Source organism: Neovison vison, chromosome 9 (assembly GCF_020171115.1).
Source record: "Neovison vison isolate M4711 chromosome 9, ASM_NN_V1, whole genome shotgun sequence".
Classification (NCBI taxonomy): Eukaryota; Metazoa; Chordata; class Mammalia; order Carnivora; family Mustelidae; genus Neogale; species Neogale vison.
In genome coordinates, this window is record NC_058099.1 from 19,446,809 (window position 1) to 19,466,257 (window position 19,449).

Here is a 19,449-nt window from a genome sequence, read left to right on the forward strand (position 1 = left end):
CTTGTCAGGTCCCAGAGACGGACCGGTGGGGTTGAAGCACGTCTGTGCCCCGGAGTCCGGAGCCCGCGCCACTCACCCCTGCAGGCCCCAGAATCCTTCTGTCGAGGCTGCCCTGAATGAAGACTCAGCGTGGTTCTCAAGGATCCTTACCTGAAATCCTCTCTTCAAGATACTGGTCACATTTGGTACAAAATCAATGTGGCTGCTTTAGTAACAACACGTACCCCCCTTTTTAAAAACCCAGAGGCTGGCCCTTTGGCTGCATGAAGGCTCCGGGCCATGCCCTTGGCCTTCTGAGTCTTCGATGTTGGGGCTTGGGGGAGGACTCTTAGAGCTACAGGAGGCTCCTGACTTGTTTCAGACGGCGTGGCAACTCCTCGATGAAATGATGAAATGTCAGTCAACCGCTCTGGGCCATGTCCCCGGGGTACTCGTCACAGGAAACTCCCAAAGGATGGTTCTGAGGGCAGGGCTCACGCCCTGTAGGAGGGGGTCCAGCTCGGCAGCCTGTTGAGATGCTCCACATGCGACCTGGTGGGATTTGTCGGGCCAATCCATGCAACATCCTCTTCGGGGACCGCACCCCACCATCTGGTTGAGGCCGGGAGAAAGCACAACAGACTGTTTCGACAGCAGCACCCCCGCGCCCTTCCGGCCCACTCAGACTGCTGCTCACCTTCTGGGGGCGTCCCCTCTCCTTCGACCTGCCCTCAGCTTGACTCGAAGCACTGATGTGCATGCCGGGGGGGTGAGGCTCCGGGTAAGACTGAGCTGAAGTCCACCCAGGCTGGAACCCCAGAGCTCACTGTGGAGGGCACAGATTTTTAACATGTTTAGAGCCACAGATGTCATCAGGATTCTGGCAAAGCCGCACCCTTCCCTAGATGGAAGAGGATACAACACACAGTCACATAGGTCATCCAAGGTTGCTGAGTACAGGGCCACCAGAGGCAAGAGGCATAGCAGTGGCCACAAGGCAAATGTGGCTGTGTCCCGGAGACACCAGACATGTAGGACACAGATTAAGTTCATCCTCCTTCCACAGGACAAGGGTCCCTAAGCAAGGCCCACAGGGGCCCTAGCACTGACCTCACATGGGCTGAGCCGACTCTGGGGCTGGACGTGTCCGCTCAGCTGAGGAGACGATATCCCCGACCTCACTGTGTCCCCTCAGCACGGCCTCTATCTGACTCTGTCGCGCCCAGTGGTCCTGCCTCTCGCCCGTCTCTATTCCCCCGCGCCGCGATCCTCACTGGACAACATGGCCCAACGCCAAACCCAAGAAATAAGACCACACACCGCCATCTTCCTAAAGGTCGTTTTATTGTAAAACCATAAATACAACACTGACATGAAATCATTTAAGTAACTGATCCTCTCTAACCATTAAAAGGATGTCTTTTTGCCTTGGCATCAACCAACTGGGAAATAATGTTGCAAGAATTCGGGGGATGGGGGGTGAATTCTGGGCTAGGGCTTTTGGCGATTTAAGGAACCAAGTGGAACCTTCCTCTTCTTCCTGGGAATGTCCCACTTTCGGACAAGAACAGACAGGTAAAAACAGTAACATTTAAACAGCTCAGTTTTAAATTTTATTACTCTGTAAAAATCTTTTTTTTTTTCTCTTTTTTTTTTTCTGTTCCTTTCCTCCATTTGACATCAGAAAAAGTTTTAAACATCACGAAACTGATTTGGCTGTAAATGGAGATACGGTACCAAAACAAAGTGAAACGAAAAAACCCAAAGGACAAACAGAAAACCCTAAATAAACCCTCAAGTTTGGTCTCGGGGGTTTACAGATCACAAGAACTGTCAACTCAACCCCCATGCAACGTGACTCCTTGGAGAGCCGCCGGAGCCGCACCGACGACACGGGAGACCGCAAACAACGTCTTTTGTTAATTAACACAGCAAGGGTGACACTAGGTAACTTTTTTTTTAAATACAGTACATGGTACACAGGGCCCCAAGAGGGCCCCTGCATGAACCCCTCGTGAAGACTGGAGCCAAGCACTGGCTGTTTATAAAAATATTGTGTTGCTACAAAAGTATAAATTAATGCTACCGGTATTAAGAAATATTAAACACATAAAACTTATAAGGATTAAGAAAAATATTCATTAATACCTGTAGAAAACTCTGGCCTAAAAAAGATATTTTTTTTGTGTTTGTTTTTTTGTAAATTTTTTTTTTGTATTTTTTTTTTTAAGATGACTTGAGTTTCTTGCACTCGGAGAGAGAGACACAGTCAGATGTGCCTATGGTATTGCCTAGAACATCTTTAACTACTGAGAAAGGATGGGGGTTTGGAGGGTGCACGCACGTGGTTACTGAGCGGGGCGTGGGCAGGAAGGGGCACCAAGGCTTTCTGAAGATTTACCTGATGTGAAAGAATCACCGACGTGAAGTTTGCAGGGGGAAAAGAAAAAGGACCAGAACACAAATGAAAAATAATTTACGCTTTTTAAAAAATATCTCTGCTTCGGGTGGTTGTACAAAATGATTTCCTGATGCTTGAGATCTGAATGGTCCCGGACGCACTGCCCAGCAGGTCCCCTCTCTCCCGGTTGGCGAGTCCCAGCCACACGCCAGTCCACGAGCTGGCTCACCACCCGAGGAACCCGGCCACCCTGGCTGGGCGGGAGGGAGGGCCCTGGGCAGGGACCGGCTGGCACCTGGGCTGTGGGAGGAGGCTTCCCTCCGGCTGGTCTCGGCCAACTGGACGTCAGGAAGCGCCACAGGGATCCCAGGCCCCTGAGGTTGTGGACAAGGCTGGGCTGTGCCCCTTTAAGGAACTTTGGTTCGAAGAGTCAAGGTGCCCAGTGGGGACGCGCGGGTGGGTAGGACCCGTGGGTCCCGATGCTGACGCCCGACTGCAGACCTAGCCAACCCTTCTCTGGACATGAGTTTGGTCTCAGAAGCAACACCTGTGGTGTCGGCGGGGACGTGAATACAGTGAACAGTGACCCCGGGATCTTCACCCTCATCAAAGCGGAGCAGGTGCCTCCTCTCCCAGAAACCACAGGGCCCCCTCCGGGGAAAGGCAGGCCTCTACTGACCACGACCCTCAAACCCAAATGAGAGAGGAAGAAAAACAAAACGGCGACAACAAAATCCTCCAGAAAACCCTGAAGAGGGAACCCAGGAGGGAAACATAAGGGGAAAAACAACACCCTATCATTGGTTCACCATAACTGGCCTAGCAAACATGAGCCACAGTGAAGAGAGGGGCAGGCCCAGCTGGAGCTGGGGGCGGGGCAGGGCCGGCAGGGCTGAGCCCGGAGCCCCCGCCTACCGTCTCCAGGGAACAGCCTGGGCCAGACTCCGCCTCTCCGTTCTAACCAGCAGCCTTTCCAGGAGCTCCCTGTCAGGTACATCGCAGGAAAACGGGCGTTGCCACCATTCTCAAGGCCAAGGGCAAAGCTATGAACTCACCCCAGCTCAGCCGGGCAGGAGGCGGCTGCCCACCACACCACACCCCGTGTGCCTCCTCTTCCCGTCTTTGCGAGTGCATCCATCATGGTGACAACATCCAGGTACCGTCCCCTTCCCGGCTGTTGCTCACGGGACCTTCCTCCTCCATCCGCAACCCAGCTTCACTCCGAACCTTTCTTGGGAATGTCTGGCCCCCGAGAGTGTGCGCCGTATCCCTGATGTCTCTCCAGGTGGCCCCTCGCCGAGGAGTCTAGTCCCAGACCGGGGAGCAGCAGGTGGCCTCAGCCGAGCACAGGGGACCCCCGAAGGCTGAGGTTCGGCTTCACAGTGGAAAACACGCCATGCCGAGTTCTTCCCTGGTGTTTCTTCAAAGTGCAGGAAATAAAAGAGGAAACTCAAGGGGAGAACACTTGCCAGTTTACGAACCAGGTGTAAAAAGAAAGTCCTTCCTTGGACCGTTCTCTCCTGACCAGGAAACCTTTGTACCCTTTTCCCGTCAAGAGCCAAAGCCTGAACTCAAAGCCCAAGGCTGTCGGGTGGCACGTGCTCGGGGGATCCGGCAGCAGCTTTGCTCACGAGGCCCTTCCGTTTCGTTTCCTGGTTTCTAACCACTATCTGAGGCCTGGCTGGTGGGCCCAGGCACTGGGAGGGAGTACGGTGTTGGGACCAGGGCATCCGCGCCCGGGCCACTCAGATCGACCACTCATGAGGCTGCAGTCCTTGGCCTGGGCTTGGTGGTGAAGCCGGTGGACATCAGATGAGGGGAGGACACCCTGCAGGATGGAGGCGTGCTCTCTCTTCTCCCCCTCTGGGATCCACATGTGTCAAAACCAGACCACTTCTGTCCCGGGATTCACATGGCTTGAGTCAAGTGGTGTCCAAGTTCAGCAGACGACCACACTGAGCTGCCAAAAACATGACTGAGATGGCCCTATTGCCTGGCCTGCCAGCAACCAACGGCCTGTGGTAGGAAGTCCCATAGTGGTCACAGAACACGGGGAACCGAAGACAAAATCCTTCACAAGGTCAGTGCCAGGGGAGGAGCAGGGAGACGAACTGGAAGAGTCTACCCTCAATCCTTTGGCTAAACTAGAATTTGGATAAGGTGGATATTGCTGGAAATGAGGGGCCAGTGGCTGGACCTGTGAGATCTTTGGGTTTTCCTAAGCTGTTCACTGCAGCAAGATTCGCACCACGGGAACCGCATGCATGAGGCAGCAGACCGAAGGGGCACCTTGATACAGCCATTCCTGTTGGTGACATCTTTTGGGGGAAACCAGCGGCTGCAAGAGACAAAGGACTACCTGCCACCTTGTTACTGAATCCGGATGAGGCAGCCCCAGGAGACAGCTTTCAGAGCGCCTAGTAGCATCTCTCCTAAACCTATAGAGCGAGCCAAGCCCAAAGGGTTGAAAGGAGGTGGAAAGTTAGAACAGAACGAGGGAGACACATATGACTCGACACTTACAGTGTAGCTAACTAGACTTACACAGACTTTCATTCTGGAGGGCAGACAGCCTCGTGTTCTGAAGAGAATGTGGAATGCTCTGAATGAGTCTCTGGGCTTGGTCTCTGATGGCTCTGCAAGTAAGAGAAATGTCTGGCCTGGTAATGGGGCAACACAGAACAGCTCTGCTCTCAGGACGGGATGGTGGGCTCCAGGGCTCTGTTCCCACCAAACACACAAAGCTCTGATCCTCCATGTGTGATGGGAAGTGCCAAGTCGTGGACCCTTCTGCAGCAGCCTCGCAGCTACCTTCTGGAACGTCCCCAAAAATCAGATCAAAAAGTTTCCTGCTGCTCCCACACTCTCTCGAGCGACATGAGGTGACTGTCCAGTGCAAATGGAGGCTCTTCTAGTGGTATGACCCCGGCTGGAAATGTGGGGGAAATGCCTAGAACTTCTCCAGGAGAGGCAACAGCACACTGGTTCCTGAGACCACCGCTTGCTGGAGCGAAGGTGTGAACGGCCTGTTGTGATGCATTTCTGTCTGTCCAAGACTTGGAGGGAAAAGCTGGGTTAGTTCTCGTGAGGTGACGTGAGCAGGCCTGGCCCCCAGGGACACCGTTCTGGACTAAGATCAATCCTAAGCCTTCTCGAGTTTTTGGACCAACTTGACTTCCCCATCTGCTCACGGACCTGGGGAGGGACCTGTTGTACAGTGCTTTTTGGAATCGAGGTATCTCACTGCTAAGTAATGCTTTATTACCAGAAAGGGAGGGAGTGGACTTGGTCAACCCTCAAGATGGTGAAACATGCGTTTGCAAAGAGCCCTCTGTGAGGGTGGTCATTCTTAGCCTGAAGCCCTCAGTGTAACCATCTATCCCACCAGCCATGGCCACTGGGGGGCCAGAGGCCACCAGCGCATTACTCGTGGGAGGGCTGGGGTGGAGGTGGAGTGCTGACCCTGACAGAACCACCTCCTGGGAGGGCAAAGGGGCCAAGCTCTTGGCACCTGGACTGAGTGTGTAGAACCTAAATTGCTCACAGAGAGAAAATCCATCTTTCACAGCCTCATGTTAAATGTGGCCTGATGCCACTGTGCCCTCCAGACATCAACCGTTTGGCCACGAAGGCACCAAGCTCAACTACTGTCCTGGCAGAAGGACCGAGGCTCATGGAGGGGGAAGGACCCCCTCCCCCAGGCCTGGGGCAATGGAACCAGAGGAACCCCATGGGGCCCCAGGGAGGGGGGAGGGGCTGTGGGTCTGAGGTGCTACGGAGGTGAACGTGGAGGGACTCGGGAGTCCCCGCTGAGCTGGAAGTGTCAGTGACGTGGAGAGTAGTGTAATGCACTCTGGGTACAGAAGTCAGACATTCGCGGTACCAGACACAGCAAACCGGGAGGGCGGGTCTTCCGCGTACATTCACGAGCACGCCTAAGCCACACGCTTCCCTATGGCTTCCCCCGAACCCCACGTCCGTGAAACCTGTGACTCCAGCCCCACTCCTGGTTTCCAAACAGCAAAGCCAAGTTCGTGGTCTTGGCCGTTCGAATACATGAACATGGGACAGTACAGGGAGGGCTAATAAAAACCTTAGGCTACTGAAGGTACCACTGAGATGAGCTAGTTTACAGTGTGATTTGAGGAACAAAAAGGGCAACTGAAAAAAACAAAAAAACAAAACCAAAAAAACCTCCAAAACATAAGTTACAGACATTCAGTGCCTCCAAGCAGAGTCTAAAATCAAATTTGGGGCGGGGGGGGGAGGTAAAAACTGCTAAAATATTAGGGAAAAAAAATTGAGTGGAGACAGTATCTATACTTCTTTAAAAAATGTCTTTTTTTTTTTTTCTATCTTATATTAAAAAGCAAAAAGTCAGTTTTATATTCTTAAACTCTCCTTTCCTGATTTGGGGAGATAGGTGTGTTTCTAAGGCGGCTGCCCCGGGACCCACCCCCCAAAACGGGGAGGAAGCTCGGCGGCAGCAGCTCAATGCCCTGAAGGTGAACGAGAACACAGTCCAGTGCAGACACTGTCCGTCTGATGCGGTTTGGAGAATCCATGGCAGAGCAGCCGGGGTGGGGGGTGGGGAAGCGGTGTGGTTAGGAGGGCTGGAGGGAGGGGAAGAGGAGAGGGGGAGGGGGGAAGCCATGGGGGCAAGGACAGAGAACGTCAAGTCACTTCAGATCTCAGCTGCCTGAACATTTTACGACATCAGCCTTCTACCAATCTGCACACCTGAAAACGGAGTCTTTGCAGCCCCCTCACTGAGAAAAGGAGGTGAAGCATCTTCCCTCTTTCCCACATAGCTTTCCTGACACACCCAGCTTAATGCACAGGCGCCCGCGAGCAGGCATGTGTGCATGCACCAGGGTTGTGTGTGTGTTTGTGTGTGTGTGTGCACGCGTGCACGAGGCTGTGGGGGGCTGCGCAGGCGAGCACAGCACCCCCTCCCCCGTGCTGCACACCCGCGGCCCACGCGCTTGGACGCGTGCGCACGCCACATGCACACGCACGCTGAAAAAGCACTTAAGTTTCCAGGGGGGCGTTTATAATGAGGTCCACAGTGTTTAGAACTTAAATTCCTTTTTCTTTGCGACAGTGTTGTGTGTGTGTATGTGGTTTTCTTTTTCCTAACGTTTCTCTTCTCTTTCTCTTGTCTTCCTTGTCAGCGTCCCGAAGTCTTAAAGCATGTTGGATTTCAGAAACATGAGTTTGTTCATGTCTTCCGGACTGAGCAGCCGCCTCCTTTTGATCAGAAGTGCTTGCTCACACATATTTACACACCCGCTCCTGGCCCCCACGGCCGGAACCGCGAGCAGCCAGAAGGCCAGTTTGGCGAGTTTCGTGTGCTTTTGGGTCACGCATGACCAGTACTGAAAGAGATCGGGGGTGGCCTGGAAGAGGGGCTCCTGCAGGTAATCGTACACCTCGTTCTTCCCCAGCCGATCGTCCTCCTGAGCCACGGGGTGTTCGCCCGCGGCGGAGCGGGGCTTCTTGGCGGTGGGCTCAAAGTCGGCCTCCTCGGCCCAGGACTCCTTCACCTCGTTGATGAGCTCGCACACCTTGCCGATGATCTCCTCATGCTGGTAGGGCGGCACAGGCCTCAGCTTCTGCTGCGGGTCCAGGATCATGGCCACCTTGTGTGCCGGGTGCACCTTGAAGTTCTCCTTGAGGGCCTCCAGGAAGAGGTGGCACAGCTTGCTGACGGTGCCTGCATCGTTAGCCTTGGCCGTGAACAACTTCTCCAGCCGGACATAGGTGGGCAGCACTAGCTGCAGGGTGGGCTGGCTCTCGTTGCTCAGCTCGATGACCGCCTGCTTGACGGGCGTCAGGATGGCCGCCAGGTTGCTGAGCAGGTGCTTGTTGAGGCTCTGGATTAGGTTCATTTTCTTGGCGCGGCTGTAGAACTCGCAGATCTGCTCGTAGCGTTCATGTACCAGCAGCAGCGAGTCGGTGACCGAGTTCCAGCAGGGCGGCGGCGAGGTCTCCTCCAGCGAGCCGAAGGTCTCCTTGGCCAGGCCCGTGGAGCCCGCCAGGTCCTCGCACACGTTGAGCAGCTCGATGACCTCATGCATGCTGCGGGCCTGCAGCGTCCGCTTGCTCAGCACGCTCTGCACCACCGAGTTCAAGGCACAGGCTGAGCAGCGAAGGCACATGCCGGCCTTGGAGAAGGCTGACGCGCTCACCCGGCAGTCCGTCACGTACACCGTCCTGATCTCCGACATCACGAACTCTGACAGCACATTCTGCACCCAGTGGTGCACCAGGTCGCCGCTGTCGCGGATGTCCGCGCCCTTGACGCCCAGCACGTAGCTCTTGATGTGGTTGCCCTCAGCCTGGTAGGCCGTGAGGATGTAGCACGAGTCGGGGCCAACGCTCTGTGAGTGGCAGGTGACGCCGATGCCCAGGCAGGCGTTGCTGCCCAGGGCGCACGTCACCTTCACCTTCACCTGGTTGTACATGCGCGGCAGGTGCTTCAGCGCCAACGTGTTGAAGTTGCCCAGGATCTCCGTGACCGAGAAGGCCCCATAGCGGGCGCCGCTGTCCACCAGCGTCTGGGCCAGCTTCAGGAACTCCTTCCCGCTCACCACGCTCAGGGCACCCAGGTCGGCGCACATGACCCGCAGTAGCCGCTCTGCGATGTTCTGCCGCTCCTTCTCGGGGATCATGCTGTTGGGTGTCAGGCCACTGGTTATGGCTGGCGGAGGACACAAAGAGAGATGTCATTAAACCTGGCAGCTGAGGTCCCTCTGTCTGGCGGCAGCCTAGTGCTCAAGCACCTAGTATTAGGAACTGTGAGGAGATTTCACATTGCACACCGTGAGCCTTAGAGGAGTAACGTTCTGGGATTGACTAGTAATGCCTGCCATGAGCACAGGAAGAGAATACAGTGGGACGCGTGCAACATACTTGCACGCGTCATTCACCTAGCCTCTTGAAGCCAACTAGTCTAACTTCTTCAATATAGGAATTGCCCCTAAGAAAGGGATCTCTAAAATAAATGAGGCCACAGAATCAGCAGGAAAGCGCAGCCTACAGAATTTGCAGACAGTGGATTCCAGTTGTGACTCTATGACTAAATACATGCGCTCTGACCACAAAAAGGTCACCTCCTCTCCGAAGGCTTCCTTCTGCCTGTGCAGTGAGATCAGAATTTCCACGGGTGAGGTCTTAGGTGTGTAAGAGCTTCAGACATGGTCTCGCACCATCGTGAGAGGCACAGGTGGTGGGATGGGGGAGCAGAGGGCAGTGACCAGAGCCAGGGCTAGAGGTGCACAAGGAGGACCTCTGCGAGCCCCCAGGCTCTGGCCTGGGAGAGACCTACTGTTGTTGGCGCTATTCCTCTGGGCCTGGGGTTTCCACTTCTCTTCTACAACAGCAGGCGGCGATCGGGACTGGTTGGAGGCAATGTTGTTCTCGTTGTCCGCTGCGGGCAAAAAGGGGACAGCATGTGACCCTGAGGTGCAAGAGGCCTGCCTACTCACAAGATGAGAATGACAGCAGGGCTGGAGAAGTCCATACAAGACTTCTAGGATGCAGACCTGGGTCCCAACCCTGGCTCCCGCTCAACCTCCGATGCTTGCAAAGCCTCAATTCTGTCACTTGGAAGAAGGAAGATGAGCACGTGGGTGGGACACATGGGCTGGAAGGACTAACAAGAGAGAATGCAGGGAGAGACCAGAGCACGGGGCCAGGTGCAGAGTAACTGCCCAGTGGGTAGGATCTGCTGACCCAACTCGACCCGAGAGGACTCACACCCACACACAACCCCATGTTCTAGCTCAGAAATGGGCGAGGGGGGCCAGGTACAGCAAGGGGCCTAAGGGACCTCACATTCTCTCACTTCTTTCAAGTGTGCTTTCTCATCTTTTCAGTTTATTGACTAAATATTTAATTAAAGGAACAAAACCCAACCAAAGCCCTATAGGATACTAAGTTCTCAACCCCTTTCCCTGTCCGAGGTGGAAAATGACGCCCAGAGACAGGAAAGGATCTGCCCCAGATCACACCAAAAAAACCAAAGGCAGGCCTGGGACAGACATCCAAGGTCCCTGATTCCTAATGCCTGCTCCATCATGTCCCTAACTTCTGTTTACTTGTGCATACGCAACTGAATCAAAATGGTACATGCTGGGCACCCTGGGGGCTCAGTGGATTGAGACTCAGACTCTTGATTTCGGCTCAGGTCATGATCTCAAGATCATGAAACTGAGCCCCATGTCGGGCTCCATGCTGGGCATGGTGCCTGTTTAAGATTCTCTACCTCCCCTGCCCTCTGCCCCTCCCCACCCCCACATAGTCTCTCTCTTGCTAATAGACAGACAGACAAAATGGCACATGTCTATTTTCCTCCCTTCACTGCGACTCCTTGCCATTTTTATAGAATCATTTCTGAGCAGAAGCGGTCTAAGTACTGTGCTTGTCATTACAAATGACCACATGGTCTTCCGTTGTAGGATCCCCCATGGGTTACTGAACCACACACCAAGTACCTAATTTCTGGGCTGTTTCCAATAGGTACCTACTATTTCTGCTATTAACCTACTTGCCTAATATTCTACTATCATTTCTCTGTGCTTTTGTTGTGGTGGTGGGTTTCTTTCCCTGAGACATCATCTTACAGGCAGAATCACAAATGCAAGGAGATGAACAGGCCAATGACACTGGCTCAGGGTTGCCAGCATCTTCCATTATTCTCTGTTCAAGGCTTGAGGCCCTGGAAGCCAAGGCCACAATTTTCATAGCAAGGGAAGAGGCTTCTCCAGTATCTACATGTTCAGTCCTGCAAGGGTAACTAAGAAACTCCAGGAAAAAACAAAACCAAAAACATCCTCCCCAAAACACAACAAAAAAAGAAACTCCAGGATATCCACTCAAAGGAACATATTCTAATCCCTAAAAAAGGTGGCTGCACAGATTGTGATAACAAGAGAAAAGGCATAATGAAATGATTTCATCACAATTTATACGTATTATTTATATTTGTATTTTGGACTTGAAAGTCAATAACAAATAAATCCATGCACCAAAAATAGGCCGGGGGTGGTCGGGTTGGGCAGGGGACCGGGGACTTTCACTTCCACCCATGAAGCATGACCTGCCGCAGGAATGGCTCTTTCAGTTGGAAATAGTGAACCACAATTCCGCTGCTTTCGGACAGATAACCCAGGTTCTGATCCCAGAAAAGGGTGAAAAAATGTGGTGAGTAACACTACTGGCCCAGCTGGCCTGAAAGCAGTTCGCAGGCGGCAGCACGGGAAAAGGGAATGGGAACAGAGCCCAGAGGTCTTGCTGATTTGAAGAGGCAGAAGCTGATGTTTAGGGAGGCCCAAGGGAGCTAATATTTACAGGGAAGTACCAGAGAGGAGGGAGTTATGTGAAGAAAGCACATGCTGGAGACCTTCAGTAGGGTTCCCTGGAGTCTGCTCAATACTCATCTGCCCAAGTACAGGGTCAAATTCCACAAGACTGGGTAAAGAATCACTAGAAAGCACCAAGTGGAGGGGACAGGGAGGAAATTATTTGTATTCCCTCAAACAGAAAGGAAAACCACGATGTGTAAGGGATTGGGTAGGGTCCCCTCATTATGGGGCAAAATTAATAACAGATTAAGGGCTGCACTAGACTTGCCCTAATACCTTTATTTTTTTCTTCCTTAAGATTTTATTTATTTGAGATAGGGAATGAGTGGTGGGGGTGGTGGGGAGGGTGTAGAGGGAGAGGGAGAAGCAGCTGCCCTGCTGAGCAGAGAGCCTGAGGCAGGGCCCAATTCCCAGGACCCTGAGATTATGACCCGAGCCAAGGGCAGAGGCTTAACTGACTGAGCCACCCAGGCGCCCCCTCTGCCATAAATACATCTTAAGAGTAATCCTCCAAAGTATCAAGGTGGTCCTATGTTACTAACCTGTAAATCAGAACGAAGTTCAATGTTTTTTTCAAAATCTAGCACCTAACATTATAAAAATTCCCAATGCCGATTATGCAGTAAAAAATCGATCAGGCATTCCAAATAGTAAGAACATACGACCTATCAACCAGGAGAAAAACCAGTCAATAGAAACAGGGCCACAAAGGACAGAGATGATGGAATTATCCAGTAAGGAGTTTACAGGAGTGTTATAAATACCATAAATGCGCTCAAAGACATGAAGGGAAACATGAACACCATCAGGAGAGAAACGGAAGATGTGAAAAACCCAAAACTAAAACTAACCAGTTCAACTGGAACTTGTAGATAAAAAAATAATCTAGGGAAACAACACACCGTATGGGATAAAAGATCAGATGCCACAGAAGAAAAAAAATCAGTGGAGAAAGAGCAAGAGAACCACTCAACATGAAAAACGGAAAGGGTAAAAGGCTGAAGATAACGTAACAGAGCAGGGACGCTAGCAGACAGACAATTTCATATACATGTAACTGGAGTCCCAGGAAAAGGGGGTGACGGTAGGAAAAAATACCTGAAAAAATGGGACACAATTTTTCCAAACTAGATTAAAAGTCCAAGTCCAGATTCAAAAAGCTCACTGGACTCAAGGTAGAATAAACATAAAGAAAATACCACTGAGGCACAGCATCATGACAGAATCATTGAAAACCACTGAAAAGAAACTCTTAGAAGGAGCCAGAGAGGGAGGGAAATTACACACAAATGAACACCAGTAAGAACGACAACAGACCCAGAGGCAACGGAACAAAGCATCAACAGAAAGGATCAGCCTAAATTTTTTTTTCAATCAACCTAAAATTCTAAATCCAATGACATTATCTTTCACAAATGAAGATTTTTGAGATTAAAAAATTCCAAAAAAAAAAAACAGACCTGCACTATAAGAAATATTAAAGGAATTTCTTTGGGTCTTAGCAAAAAAAACATCAAATAAGAATCTAAATCTACAAAAGAAATGAAGGGTGCTGGAAACTACACATGTTGGTAAATGTATATATATTAAAAGTGTTCCCTCACTTTTGAACTCTTTAAAAGATAAAGGACTACTCAACAGAAAATAATAACAATGAACTGCAGTAATAATATGTACAGTAAACTATAGGACAAGAATATCACAAAGAGGGAAATCTGGGTGGTTCAGGCATTGGGCATCTGCCTTTGGCTTAAGTCACGATCTCAGGGTCCTGGGATCAAGAGCTGCATCTAGCTCTCTACCCAGTGGGGAGCCTGCTTCTCCCTCTCCCCCTGCCTGCCGCTCCCCATACTTGTACTCTCTAATAAATAAATAAGTAAAATCTTTATTTAAAAAAAAAACAGAAAAAAGAAAAAAAGAGTATCACATAGACCAGGACGGGGAAAGAGAAGATGCTGCTGAAAGTTTCTCACACAATATGGAAGGTTGGCTGATGCCACTTGACTTGACACGAAATATATAGTTTAAAGCCCAAATAAACTGTAATAAATAAAACAAAAAGCTGGCTTGATGAATCAGTGGAGATAAAAATGGAATCCTAAAAATATCCTCAATCCAAAATGAGGCAGAAATATGAGAGAAAGAGAAACTAAGAAATGAGCTGATTAAAAAACAAGTAGTAAGATGGCAAATATACACCCAGTCCTATTAAAATTACATTAAATATAAATGGTCTCCACATTCCAAATAAAAGCCAGAGACTGTCAAACTTAGTAAAAAAAAGTTAAGACTCTACCATATGTTACCTATAAGGAACCTATTTAAAATACTAAGACAGGGTAAAAGGCTGAATAAAGGCACACCATACAAATAGTAGAGAACAAAGCTAGTGATGTTTGCAATAGCATTATAGAAAAAACAGACCTCAGGACAAGAAATATTACCAGGGATAACAAGACACCCTATACCATGACAACAGTCAAAATACCAAGAATAACATAATAATCCCAAACGTGGATATATCCAAACACATGAAGCAAAACCTAAAACAAGAAGCAGACAAATCCGTAATTGTACCTGGGGATTTCAACTCTCCTCTTGGAGTAACTGTTAGTTAGAAATGAAGGAAAAGGACTGCACATAAATGAACGGACAGTGGACAAGATTTAGCAGCCTAATATACATATAACTTGGCTCCCAGAAAAAGGAAGGAGGCATAAATATAATGGAAAAAACTGCAACTATTTAAATAATAAATATCACACTTCTAAAATCACAAGGACCAAAAATTATCATAAAGGAAATTAGAAAATGGTTTGAACTTAATATCAAAACATAACCTTTCAGAATTTGTGGGTTCCATCTAAAGTAGGGCATATGTATAGCATTAAATGATTACATTAAAAAAGAATAAAGGGGGGTGCCTGGGTGGCTCAGTGGATTAAAGCCTCTGCCTTCAGCTCAGGTCATGATCCCGGGGTCCTGGGATGGAGCCCTGCATCGGGCTCTCTGCTCAGCAGGGAGCCTGCTTCCTCCTCTCTCTCTGCCTGTCTCTCGGCCTACTTGTGATATCTGTCTGTTAAATGAATAAATAAAATCTTTTAAAAAAATAAGAATAAAGGTTTAAAATCAGTATTATAAGCTTCCTCTATAAGAAAGATCTAAGGAGGAAGAGCAAATTGATTCTAAAGGAAGAAGAAAGGAAATCCTATAGCAGAAAATGAATAAAACAGAAAATAAATAAAACAAAATAAATACAATAGAGAAAACTAATGAAACAAAAAGCTCATTTTTTGTAGAAATGAAGAAAAGTGATAAACCTTTAGACAAAAAGATTTTTTAAAAAAGGATACAAATTATCAGTATCAGGAATGAGAGAAGGGGACATCACTACATATGCTACAGATATTAAAGGGATTAAAAATGATGCAACTCCTTCAGTGAGGCAAACAAACACCCTAAAACATACAAAGAACCGAAGTCCACTCCAGAAGAAACAGACAAACTAAAGTATCTATTACAAAAATCAAGCTCATATACAGGCATAAAGAAAAATCCCATATGGTTAACTGGAGAATGTGACCAAATATTTAAGTAGTAATACAAATTCTATGCAAATTATTCCCAAAAACAGATGAGAGAAGAACATATCTCATTTTAGGAGACTGCCATTATTCTGATCCAAAATTAGAGAAAACCACTTCAAGAGACGAAACTACAAACAAATATTCCTCATAAACACACATATAAACATCCTTCACCAAATATTAACAAACTAAATACAGAAATATATTTTTTTAAAAAAATCATCACTAGGTGAAATTTACCCCAGAAATATAAATTGAGGTTTAAAAAAAAAAAAAAAGAAATCCAATCCAATCAAAAAAAGAAATCCCTATACTAAGAGAAAATAAGAAGAAAAATGATCTCTATGGATAGAAATACACATTAAAATGTGAGAAATTTTTAGAGGAGCCTGGTTGCTTAGTCAGGGAGGTGTCCGACTCAGTTTCAGCTAGGGTCATACATGATCTCAGGGTCATGGGATTGACTCTGTGCTCAATGGGGAGTCTGCTTGAGATTCTCTCCCCTTGGCCCACATCCACATTGTCTCTCTAAAAATAAGCAAGTCTTCTTAAAAATGTGACAAAATTCAATAGCTACTCTTGACACAAACTCTAAGCCAACTAGGAAGAGAAGGAAACTTCCTGGACCTGATAAAGGAAATCTAAAAACAAACAAACAAATAAAAATCTTAAGTCTGCTGACTTGATAGAAACAAAAAAGATTTTAAGTAAATACTATGAACAATAGTATTCCAACAAACCACAAAATCTGGATGAAATAAATTTTTTTCAAAGATTTTATTTATTTGTTTGACACAGAGAGACACAGCGAGAGAGGGAACAGAAGCAGGGGGAGTGGGAGAAGGATAAGCAGGCTTCCCACCGAGCAGGGAGCCTGATGCTGGGCTCAATCCTGGAACCCTGGGATTGCCGTATAACCTGAGGTGAAGGCAGATGCTTAATAACTGAATGACCCAGGTACCCCAAACTGTTAGAAAAACATAAACTACCAAAAACCAATTCCAGAAATATAAAATCTGAACAGACCTATAGAAGACTGAATTAGTATTCAAAATATTTTCCACAAAAAGAAAGAAAAGCTAAGTCCAGATTCTGATGAGTTCATTAGTGAATTCTAATGTTAAGGAACTCTTCACAAATTGTTCCCCAGAATAGAGGAGGGAACATTTCACAATCTATTTCACAAGGCGAACATTATTCTGATACCCAAATCAGACAAAGAAATTACACGAAAAGAAGCCACAGGCCACTCTGTCTTAGGACTATAGACACAAACATCTTCAATAAAACAGAGCAAACCAAACCCAGCTATAACAAGTAGGATTTACTCCAGGAATACAAAGTTGGTTCAATGTACAAATAAAACATATTAATCGAACACAGAACAAAAACCACATCATCATCTCAACAGATGCAGAAAAGACATCTGACAAAATCCAATACTTTTTCATGATAAAAACAATCAGCAAACCAGGTACGGAAGGGACCTTTTTCAACCTGACAAAAGGGCATCTCTGAAAAACCCACTGTTAACATCACATTTAATGGTTAAACACTGAAAACTTTCCCCCTAAGATCAGGAAAAAGACAAGAATATCCAGTCTCACCTCTTTTAATCAACGTGTATTAGTGTATTAGATTCTAGCCAGGGCAAGGAGGAAAAAATAGTTAGGAATTTCAAAAAATCATCCAGATTGGAATGGAAAAAGTAAAATGATCTCTATTTGCAGGTGACATGGTTTATGGTACATGAATAATCTCATGAAATACACACACACACACACACACACACACGAAAAACTATTAGAACTGATAAGTAAGTTTAGCAAGGTTGCAGGGAACAAGATCAACATATATGAAAAAAATCAACTGTATTTCTTTATACTAACAAATGACCACCCCAAAAATTAAACTAAGAGAACAATTCCATTTTATAACAGCATCCAAAAGAATAAAATAGTTAGGAATAAATTTTCAAATGAAGTGCAAGATTTAGTACAATGAAAACTAAAAACATGGCTGGAAGAACTCAAAGGCTTCAACAAACGGAAAGATATTCCATGTTCATAGAGTAGAAGATTTAATATAGTCAAAATGGCAATTCTCCCCAAATTACTCTAGATTCCACACGATCCCTGTCAAAATCCATGCTGGTTTTTTAACAAAAATTGACAAGCTAAGCCTAAAATTCACTTGGAAATCCAAGAGAGGCAAAATAGCCAAGATGATCTACAAAAAGAACAAAATTAGAGGGCTCAGACTTCCTGATTTCAAAGCTACTGCAAAGCCACATACTAACCAAGACAGTGTAGTACTAGCATGAGGACATACAGATGAATGGAACAGAATTCAAATTTCAGAAATAAACCCTCCCATTTATGGACAACTGATTTTTGACAAGGGTGCAAGGACAATTTAATCGGCAAAAGGATATTTTCAAAACATGGTGGTAGGACAACTGGATAGCACATGCAGAAGACCAAAGTAGGACCCCCCCTCGCCCAATAACTCACACAAAAATTAATTTGGAATACGGTCATAAATGTAAAAGCTAAAACTCTGGTTTCTTAGGTAAGATGTCAAGAGCACACATGATGAAAGAAAAAACAAATGGACTTCACCAAAATTTTAAACTTCTGTGCTTCAAAAGCCAGCATCAAGAAAGTAAAGAGACAACCCGCACTACAGGAGAAAATACTTACAAACCGTATACCTGTAGAAGTCTTATATCCAGAAGATGTAAAGAACACTTAGAATTTAACAAAAAAAAGACCACCCCAAAAAAAATTTTAAATGGGCAAAGGATCTGAACAGACATTTCTACCAGGGAGATATTCAAATGGCCAGTAAGCACAAGACAAATGTTCAATGTCATTACTCGTCAGGAATATGCAAATGAAAATCATAATGAAATACCTCTTGGCACACATTGGGATGGCTGTAACAAAAAATCAAATCATAGCAAGTACCTTGAACAGGTTGGAGGAATCACACCCCTCAAACACTGTTCACAGGAATGGAAAAATGGTAGAAGGCCCTTGCAGAAACAATCTGGCACATTCCACCTAAACATGAGTTATCATGTAACCCAGAATTTCCACTCCCAGGTGTATACCCAATAGTTAAAAACATATATCCACACAAAAACGCATACTTGATAGTTCACAGCAGGTGTATTCATAATAGCCCCAAACTGGAAAGAATTTAAGTGGCCATCAACTGGTGACAGGATAAACAAATCGTGGCAGGACCAAACAATGGCATCCCACTCCGTAATAAAAAGCACTGGTTACTGATGACACAGATTCATCTCTAAAGCATGCAAAGTGAGAAAAGCCAGACACAAAAAACTAAATGCCGGGTAATTCCATTTATATAAAACTCTAGTAAAAGCAAAACTAGAGCCAAGGGAAGCAGAGAGTGGCTGCTGGGGCTGGGCTCGGAGAGGGGACTGGCCACCAGGAGGCAGGAGGGAACTTCTGGATGGATGTGGTCATGTTACACATCTTTTTTTTTTTTTTTTAAGATTTTTTGCATTTATTTGACAGAGAGAAATCACAAGTAGACAGAGAGGCAGGCAGAGAGAGAGCGAAGCAGGCTCCCCGCTGAGCAGAGAGCCCGACGCGGGACTCGATCCCAGGACCCTGAGATCACGACCGGAGCCGAAGGCAGCGGCCCAACCCACTGAGCCACCCAGGCGCCCCCATGTTACACATCTTGACAGCAATGGTGATCAGATGACCATCACATGTCAAAGCGATCAAATCATACTCTTCAAATGGGTGAATTCCATGTATGTAAAATTTTATCTTCATAAATCCGGTTTTAAAATGAATGAAAAGAAGCCCATCCCAAGAGTAACAAGAGTGGGTAGCTCTGAGTAGTGAGATCATGGCTTCATTTCCTAACTTCCCCATAAGCACCCGGTTTCTTTGAAGGAGTAGATATTACATTACATTTATATTACATTAAAAATGGGGAAAACACATGTTCTAGAACGGAAACCAGCAGCCGTTCTTGTTGCCTTTCTCCACCAACATACACAGTTTTGAATCAGGCTCTGCCACGGTTGTGGGCTGGGAGCTGGAGCTAGCTGCTTCAACTTTCTGGGCCT

The 19,449-nt window shown here is 47.3% G+C and overlaps 1 protein-coding gene across 6 annotated transcripts in view; it reads right to left on the reverse strand.

The window, feature by feature from the left end:
- Nucleotides 1–1,304: 1,304 nt before the first annotated feature.
- ZNF618 (zinc finger protein 618) overlaps nt 1,305–19,449 on the reverse strand; it is a 184,521-nt gene continuing 166,376 nt past the window's right edge. For all 6 annotated transcript variants that reach the window (XM_044265070.1, XM_044265069.1, XM_044265071.1 and 3 more), the window contains 2 exons: nt 9,711–9,812; nt 1,305–9,083 (listed from right to left, as the gene is read on the reverse strand). In XM_044265070.1, the coding sequence (XP_044121005.1) occupies nt 7,567–9,083; nt 9,711–9,812 (1,619 nt within the window). In that variant the 3' untranslated portion in view covers nt 1,305–7,566. The remainder of the gene's footprint in view (nt 9,084–9,710; nt 9,813–19,449) is intronic.